Below are 9,884 nucleotides of genomic sequence, written 5' to 3' on the forward strand. Positions count from 1 at the left end.
TGCAACAACATTTCGTTCTTATCTGTACTGTAAAGTTCAAATTTGAATGACAATAGAAAGGAAGTCTAAGTATAGATTAGGCTCCAGCACCCCGTGACCCCGAAAGGGACAAGCGGTAGAAAATGGATGGACAGCTTTAATGTTTGTATAAAATTTTACATTAAAAATCCTATTAATGCATGAAGTAAATCGTATTAAATAAGTTGAAAATGTGCAGATGTATCACTTGTGAACGCCTTCCCACATGAGGATCCACAACAGTTGAGGAGCGTCCTGCTGCGATGACCGGAGCCCCGCCCCTCATTGTTGGCTCGACCAATGGAAAGCCGCCGAGAGGCACCTACACAGCTACACGGCAACAGTGAGTGGCGAGCCGCATCGTCTTCTCGGTGGTTTAATCAGGATGGGAGCTGGCGAGGAAATCCGTTTGTTCAACATAAAGTCAGCCTTGTTAACAAGTTAACCCCCAGGAAGGCTGGCGAAGACAGCAAAGGCTGAGAAGCGGTCATTTCCCTTGGCTGGTGGTGGGAGTGACACTACATTGTGAAGACGAGCTAGCTATTTAAAGCTAAGCAGGACTTCCGGTAAGATTGTCATAGTTTTAACACAAAAGAGGGGAGAAAATGTGTCTAGTTGACCCTCGACGGTGATTTCATTTTCATTCGATTGAATTTTGAAACCTTAGTTACAGCTTGTGTTGTACCTAAATGATTTACCACATCATTTTTGTAGATAATTGTTAAACACGATGGGTTTACTTTGAAAACCGCTGTATTGTATTTCCGGTTGGAGCACTAGTGGCAGCAGCTGCCTTGACAGATTGGAGGCGAAGTTCCTCAAAGAAGAACACCTAAAACAACTTCGCAGCAGCAAGCACACATCAAATGGATGCAAACTACTTTAATATTCTCTATTCTTTTACAAACACATGGTTTCATTTGTTTTAACGAGAGCTAACGTCGGTGGACGATGCGGTAAGTTTGAATTAACGTTGTTGGGTTAGGATGTTTCCTCTTGCCGCCAGATGTATTTTTTTAATACATTTAAACACGAATACATGCTGTCAATGCTGTGATTTTAAAAAGAAAGGTGCGAATTTGCCAAACTTTGTATTAGAGTGAGTGGAGCGACGTCAATTTTTGATTACTTTTGACGTCATGGTTGATGGTGAGACGTACTCGTGTTGGAGTGGACTACACATTTTAAGGATTTGTCGATCTTCTTGTATTGTCAGGTCTCCCCAGGAGAAAGAAGAAGTGCATTTGTTGTTGACATGTGCAACTGTTGTGTAGTTTTTGGTGTTGTTGATATGTTTTCTTTTGTTCTTGTCAGGTTTCAGCCATGACCATCAGCATGCACTGAACACAAAGGGGATGCTCTTGTAGTCCTTTTTGACTCCCGCCTCGGCCTGGTGTTCCCCTCCTCCTCCTGGGACCAATGACTGGACCCAACTCCCCGAGCCGGGGTAGCAACGGCCCGGCCAAGCTGAGTAGGCTTGGCCGCTCCAAGAGCACCAGCGCTCACTGCCTGCTCCGCCACAGCGCCCAGGAGGAGTCGAGCGCCTCCATTCCCAACAACGGGTCTCGCTCGCCAGCCGAGGAGGAAGAGAAGGACGGAGGGGTCTTCTTCTACGTTAACCGGGCCGGGTTTCCCATCGAGGGCGGTACCTGGGATAGGATGTGGACCCATGTGGCCGTTGTGCACCCTGAGGGCCAGGAGATGGTAGACAAGATACGCAACGCCGCATATCTCCCTAAAGTAAGAAGCTTTGATTGTCTCGTTTTGTCTAACACTCACTCACTCTCTCACCCACTCACCACGTCCAAGAATGCCTACTGCATGTCTCACAAGATGGATGCTGCAGCGTGGTGGCTCGGGTTTCTGCCCCCAGAGGCTGTGTATACGATGTCAAACACCACAGAGCGCATGAGTGTTTCTGCTGGACTAACTTGTGTCACGCCAAACTAATAAAAGCATTAGTCGTCGACTCGTCATAGATTGTGCACATAAAGAATGGCAGTGCTGGCGAAGGAAGAATGTAGACAAACGCCGCTTGTTGCTTCAGAATGTCTCGTTCCTGTGAGGAACACAAACACAACAACACCAACACTTGGAATTAGGCTATGTCCACACGCATATTTTAGTAAGTCATATTTTAAGGGTCTTTGTTCACACACAGACACAGGTTTTTGTCTTTTGTAAATCACCAGGGCCAGGTTGAAAATTTCTGAAAAATTACTGCTTTTGTGTTTGGTCGGGTAAAACTGAGCTTTTTGTATTCTGTCATAAGAAATCTGCTATTCTTTCACATATTTAAATCTAATTTACCAACAAATGATGGTGATGATTTACAGGTTAATTCATTTAATGAAGTATTAGTCTTGCAAATCACGAGGCGTTAAAAATACAAAAATATCTATTTTAATGATATCATGCACATCATTCAATATACTGGGTACTAGGGGTGTCCCTATACAACTTTTACACTTCCAATGTGATGCTGATATTGGCGCTTTTATTAGTGGCTGATACCGATTTTAATCAGACACAATATCAGCACAAATCATATTACATACTTGCATTATTTTGCAGTGTAAAATGTTAGAAGAGGTTTGATCATTCAATCAGAATAATGGTAGGTACGAAAAACACTAACCCATGTATTTACTGTCTGGACTTGTGCTGTTTTTAAATTGAAGCGGAGTGATAATTAGGTTTTTTTAGCAGCACCTTGTGACCACAATAGGTCATTAAAGTTAAGCTCATGTTACACAGTAAGGTAAATGATGAGGCCACGTTTGTTACTGGAGACTTTCTAATACGTTTCTGCCTTGGAGACTTTGTATGTGTAAGTAATTGCATATGTAAGTATATTAGCAACTATAATTATTTGATACTTGTTAGGATGTCATGGTATGAAATTTTCTTATCACTGTTATTGTGACCAAAATTATCACGGTTATTATTATCGCGGTATTTTTAAATGTGATCATAATTTTTAAAAAGTACTTATACTGAAATATTTTCACCAAGTTTTATTTAAAAAACAACACGTTCAAAATGATTTCCTCTGTAGAAGAAACCTTTATTGTAGATACAAACACTGTTTCATTGACCCAAGTAGAAATTGAATGTGCATATAAAAGCAACACAAGCATTATAAACAAAGTGATATGGTAGAAAAAAATACATAAATAAATAAAATAAATGTGAAATTTTGTCCAAGATAGCACTTTAGGAACATACGAGACAAAAAAATTAAAACAAATGTAAGAATTTTGCAATGTGGCACCTTATGGCCATAAGACGTAACTTCACTTTTTGTCCATATAGATAAAAGTAGTGTTCATGTATGAGATCTGGTCGTATACATAGGGCTGCACAGTTATGGCCAAAATAATAAATATCATTTTTATTAATATTGATATCCATCCATCCATCCATCCATTTTCTACCGCTTGTCCCTCTTGGGGTCGCGGGGGGTGCTGGAGCCTATTTCAGCTGCATCTAAGCGGAAGTCGGTGTATACCCTGGACAAGTCGCCACCTCATCGCAGGGCCAACACAGATAGACAGACAACATTCACACTCACATTCACACACTAGGGCCAATTTAGTGTTGACAATCAACCTATCCCCAGATGGATGTTTTTGGCGGTGGGAAGAAGCCGGAGTACCAGGAGGGAACTCACGCAGTCACGGGGAGAACATGCAAACTCCACACGGAAAGATCCCGAGCCCAGGATTGAACTCAGGACTACTCAGGACCTTCGTGTTGTGAGGCACATGCACTAACCCCTGTTCCACCGTGCTGCCCAATATTGATATCATGATTATTATTTGTAGGGTAAAGCAGAGTTGGGATGGGGGTTGAACGCTACGCCATCATGTAATTTCTAATGTCTAATAAAAAGGCTATAGATAAAAGTTATCCATATATTTAAAGACAAGTATTTATTTTTTGTTCATTCATAATATTAACGTGTCAGCTTTTTCTAAATACATAATGCCTTTATCTTTATTTTTATATTTTGATAGAGGCATTTTTTTATGTTATGTACATTTATATGTACATGTACATGCTGTTTCGGGACAGATTCATTAAGAGTATAAGCAGAAATATGTCGTATAGGAAATAACTACACACAATAAAACATTAACAAAATGCTATGTCACATGAATGCCTTTTAAAGTAATACATTTGTGACATGAAAAAAACCCTGCAAGTAATGTAAAAAAAACCCATGGTGTTTACTTTTTGATATCAATATAAAACACAGCAGTTTAGCTATTGAAGATAAAGTCAAATAAACAAGCTTAGTTCAACAACACCAAGTGGTTCAGTACAACAGGAGTGATACTTCACATCGAATACACAATTTTTACAGCTGCATTTAATTCGATGAGATGAAAAAACATTTAGCTAGTATTGATGTTATTGGAACACTGTTAAAGTTTGCAATTAAATATAGGACGAGTGATCATCCCAGTAAACGAACTAAAGACTTTATAAACAAATTGTGACAACGTTCTCGACACATCGCCTGCTGAATGTTTTCTTACGTCATTAACTCTCAGTCACAGCAGCTGATAGACACTCTTGACAAAATGAAAGCAACATCAAATAGTTTTCTCCTTTGCTGTATACTTTTAGTGTGAGACAAATGAGTCTGTCTCCCGTTTTGTCCACACCTGTCGCCATCTAAAAGAGCAGTTCACAATTAAACGGACACCAATACTCTACGGAAATTAAGCAAGGGAAAGTAAGGTTGAACCAAGCGCTCCTCTCTGTTAACTCCGAGGGGAAATCTTCGTAGTCAAAGTCTGTGTAGTTGTGTTCCGCCAAGTTTTTTTGAAGTAAAACGACACTAGTGCGTGCGCCAGCGATGCTGTGGCTCCATTTCCCATAAATAAGCAGTGTTGCCTAAAATGCATTAATAAATGATGGTTTACGGTGGAACAGGGGTTAGTGCATGTGCCTCACAATACGAAGGTCAATCCTGAGTTCAATCCCGGGCTCTGGATCTTTCTGTGTGGAGTTTGCATGTTCTCCTTGTGACTGCGTGGGTTCCCTCCGGGTACTCTGGCTTCCTCCCACCTCCAAAGACATACACCTGGGGATAGGTTGATTGGCAACACTAAATTGGCCCTATTGTGTAAATGTGAGTGTGAATGTTGTCTGTCTATCTGTGTTGGCCCTGTGATGATGGGGCGACTTGTCCAGGGTGTACCGCGCCTTCCGCCCGAATGCAGCTGAGATAGGCTCAGCACCCCCGTGACCCCAAATGGGACAAGCGGCAGAAAATGAAAGGGTTTTTCGGTAATTAGGATTTTTTACGGTATTACTAACCGTCTGGAATTTTACCAGAGTTTATTATTATACTGTTTACGGTGACATCCCTAATACTTGTTTATATTGACAAGTGTGCTGTTTTAGACTGCAATATTGTTCAATTAAGAACATTTGTTATATATTTCTAGCTTGTGTGCAATGGTGTGCTTAGCTGTTGTGTAGCGGCTAGCTCCTAATATCCTGTAGCCTACCATGTTTACCTTTTGTAAAAGACTTGACTAAAATACAAGAAAAGACCAACCTTGTGCGCTTATTGGGGACATTTAGATATTAACTGGCTGTCCAGGTTTGCACAAGTAAACACACGGAAAGACTGCTTGTATCGGATATTATATCACACATTTTACATGCAAGCCGATGACATCAATCAATCAATCAATGTTTATTTATATAGCCCTAAATCTGATGCTTGTTTTTTTTTGTTATTTTGCTTGTATCGGATTGATGTCCAATATCAATACTGGCTCTGGAGTCTGGATGTCCCTAATATTGTGAAGAAGCAGAGTTACTATGGCTTCTAATTGCGGAGCTGTAACAAGTATTTTCACACGCAGTCCCATTATGTGTTTATGCACAAGGGTGAACAGGTAGCAACAAATCTATTTGTGTTAATGAACGTATGGGAAGCACTGCTACGTTGGTGAACACAGACATGATTATGCTACGTCAACTGTTGCTTTTTCAAGCTTCTGATTGGACAAAATGAGCATGGCAGCTGATGAAAGTGTTTTTATGTAGCCATATACTTTTTTAAAACCCCACTATGTGAATTGAGTTATTTATTTAAACACTGTATTGAAGATTAAACACTAGTGAAGATAAGGTGCCTTTTTGAAATTATTCTTGTTTGCGAGTCCTGTTCTCTCTAATGTTCCAGTCCAGTAGACATGTTTATTACTGCCCCACTGACCCAAATGTTCCTCTAGAATCTCTACTGTAGAACATGTGTGCATCCCAACCTCACACAGCGGTGTTGTGGTGTCTCTGTCTGCGTGGCCTTGGTAGCCGAACACGAATAATCCCTCTAATACAATCTGGGTAACGGATAATCTCTGAATGCCAACTGGATTTTTAATGGGGAACACACACACACAAATGCATACATACACCGGCCAGAAGAACAAGGCAGGAAAAACATACTCATGACACACGTCGCATTGTTAGGCACACGATCCAGCTATTCTGCAATGGATTCTACTGTTCAATGACGTCCTTGTAGTCACTATTTGAGGTGCGGGAAGAGGAGGAGAGGAAGGATGGGAGAAAAGGAAGAGGGTGGAAAAACAGGAAGGGATGCAGTTTAATTGCTGGTTCATACTGGAGGGGCTGATGCAGCTGCAAAGGAAGTGTTAAACCAAACAGTGTGTGTGTGTGTGTGAGTGTGTGTGCATGCGTGTGTGTGTGTGTGTGTGTGTGTGCGTAGCACATTTCACAGCTATACATTTTGTTTACTGAAGCAAAGCATTGCTTTGTGTGTTTGTGGCCTCAATAAAGTGTAGTCAGTGCGAAGTGGCTATCACTTTTGTGACTCCTCTTGACCTCCATCATGTTCAGTCAGTTTGAATGCCGAATGCTTAGCGTTGCACTCGAGAAGACACCTGTGAAGTCCAACGTCACAACGTGGCGACCGATATTGGAAATTGTACAGTGCATTTTAGAAAGACACCTTCTTGAATGGAGGTTCTGTTGTACAATGAGCACAGTACAGTCATGGTGGCGCTGACCTGATGCCATTAGAGAAAGAGATGATGACGATGAAAGTAAGGGATTGCTACTCTTCTCACTGACTGACACAGCTGGAAGCAGCTTTGGCCCGCGCATGTGATCGGGCATGTGAGCCAGATGACGTGTCCTGTAAAAACGATTACTTACTGGATGTTACTGAACTGCTTTAATCGATTGTCTGAGCTTATTCTGGATGTTTGGGTGCTGTAAAATCAACTGGTGTTAGTTTGTTTGTGCCGCGTGAAAATAAGGCACAGGAAGTGATACATGTACTATAGTGGAGTACACTGCCTGCAGACACATTCACACACATAGATGCATGACTAAGCCAAATCGGTGACCTCTGGTTATGATCTTTAAGGTCTACAAACAGCTGCAGGAGTCTGTCAGTGTGACAAATGTGGAATGTAATAGCACAACTTGTCATATTGATGACCATGTTTGTTGTATTTTAAAACTGCAAACTTGGGCTCTTCAAAGCTTATATTAGCTTGCGGATGACAAATCAGAAAAGCACTTGGAGAGCGCAGACCTCCACCAGGCCTTATCTACCGGTAGTAAAAAACGTAATGAATCCAGACGGTTATCCGTATTAGCCCCCAAAATTTAATGACTTGTTCTTTATCCCATTTCTGACATTTCCTGAAAGCTTCTAACCAAAATGTGCTTGTAACTTTTTGAGCTATCTATAGCGGAAGGAAGTAAACGGAGTGAAGTATGTTGTCAGCCATCCACTGTCTGTGTGAGCGGAGGGAGGTGGGGCTGCAAACATACACAGAAATTGAAGCTTGTAAAGTAACTAAGTGATCCTGATTAGGCCCAAAATATTATAATTTGTTCCTTATCCCGTTTTGGACATTTCCTGGAAGTTTAATCAAAATCCCATGGCTTTTTTAGTAATTTTGACAACTAACTAACTCACTAACTGGGGATGTGTAGTCATGGTAGGCAGGTAAGGCAGAGCCTCACTTCTCATGATAAAAAAACCCCTGAATAATAAAGCCATGAAGTAAATAATATTATTGTTTGTCCATTAAGCTGTTATAAATGGATTTTCTGTATGATTAAAATCGTTTTTTAAAAATAACATTTACTTGAGTAGAAATCACTGTCTGTAAAAGCTGAAAAGTCTGAGGGCGTGGCTTACTGGCTGGTCTGCTTGTCACAATGTCGCCAAAATAATGTTTATAGAGACATTATTACGCCCTGAATTCCTAGTTTGTACATTAAGAACAGATCTGGGCAAATTACAGACCGATAAGATTTTCTATTCTTTCCAAAATAATCTTTTTAGTCCTTTAACGTCAAATTTAGCCGCCATTATGATCTGCAGTGCTGTTTTTAATTTACTGTGAGTCTTGAACTATAGAAAGTATTATGCACTAAATGTTTTGCAAAATCTTGGGAAAAAAATATGTGTATGTAATAATAATAATGGATTCGATTTTATATCGCGCTTTTCTATTATTAGATACTCAAAGCGCTCACAGAGAAGTGGGAACCCATCATTCATTCACACCTAATGGTGGTAAGCTACATTTGCAGCCACAGCTACCCTGGGGTAGACTGACGGAAGTGAGGCTGCCAGTTTGCGACTACGGCCCCTCCGACCTCCACCTATCATTCATTCACCAGTGTGAGCGGCACCGGGGGCAAGGGTGAAGTGTCCTGCCCAAGGACACAACGGCAGCGATTTGGATGTCAAGAGTTGGGGAGCGAACCTGCAACCCATATATACCTGTATGTATGTATGTATATATATATATATATATATATATATATATATATACACTACCGTTCAAAAGTTTGGGGTCACATTGAAATGTCCTTATTTTTGAAGGAAAAGCACTGTACTTTTCAATGAAGATAACTTTAAACTAGTCTTAACTTTAAAGAAATACACTCTATACATTGCTAATGTGGTAAATGACTATTGTAGCTGCAAATGTCTGGTTTTTGGTGCAATATCTACATAGGTGTATAGAGGCCCATTTCCAGCAACTATCACTCCAGTGTTGTAATGGTACAATGTGTTTGCTCATTGGCTCAGAAGGCTAATTGATGATTAGAAAACCCTTGTGCAATCATGTTCACACATCTGAAAACAGTTTAGCTCGTTACAGAAGCTACAAAACTGACCTTCCTTTGAGCAGATTGAGTTTCTGGAGCATCACATTTGTGGGGTCAATTAAACGCTCAAAATGGCCAGAAAAAGAGAACTTTCATCTGAAACTCGACAGTCTATTCCTGTTCTGTTGAAATGAAGGCTATTCCACAAAATTGTTTGGGTGACCCCAAACTTTTGAACGGTAGTGTGTATATATATATATATATATATATATATATATATATATATATATATATATATATATATATATATATATGTGTATGTATGTATGTATATATATATATAATATGTGTATGTATGTATGTATATAATATGTGTATGTATGTATGTATGTATGTATGTATGTATTATATATCCATCCATTTTCTTCCGCTTATCCGAGGTCGGGTCGCGGGGGCAGCAGCCTAAGCAGGGAAGCCCAGACTTCCCTCTCCCCAGCCACCTCGTCCAGCTCCTCCCGGGGGATCCCGAGGCATTCCCAGGGGATCCCGAGGCGTTCCCAGTCCAGCCGGGAGACATAGTCTTCCCAACGTGTCCTGGGTCTGCCCCGTGGCCTCCTACCGGTCGGACGTGCCCTAAACACCTCCCTAGGGAGGCGTTCGGGTGGCATCCTGACCAGATGCCCGAACCACCTCATCTGGCTCCTCTCGATGTGGAGGAGCAGCGGCTTTACTTTGAG

General features: G+C 40.9%; 1 protein-coding gene across 2 annotated transcripts in view; it reads left to right on the top strand.

Annotated features, from left to right (window-relative positions):
• The first annotated feature begins 329 nt into the window (after positions 1-329).
• Positions 330-9,884, top strand: part of vash2 (vasohibin 2) — a 40,621-nt gene continuing 31,066 nt past the window's right edge. The window contains exons 1-2 of one of the 2 annotated variants that reach the window (XM_062045044.1): positions 330-584; positions 1,333-1,758. In XM_062045044.1, the coding sequence (XP_061901028.1) occupies positions 1,438-1,758 (321 nt within the window). In that variant the 5' untranslated portion in view covers positions 330-584; positions 1,333-1,437. Of the gene's footprint in view, positions 585-782; positions 975-1,332; positions 1,759-9,884 lie in introns of those variants that run through there. The other variant, XM_062045045.1, reaches the window with a different exon arrangement.

The sequence above is a fragment of the Entelurus aequoreus genome, linkage group LG04 (assembly GCF_033978785.1).
Source record: "Entelurus aequoreus isolate RoL-2023_Sb linkage group LG04, RoL_Eaeq_v1.1, whole genome shotgun sequence".
Taxonomy (NCBI): domain Eukaryota; kingdom Metazoa; phylum Chordata; class Actinopteri; order Syngnathiformes; family Syngnathidae; genus Entelurus; species Entelurus aequoreus.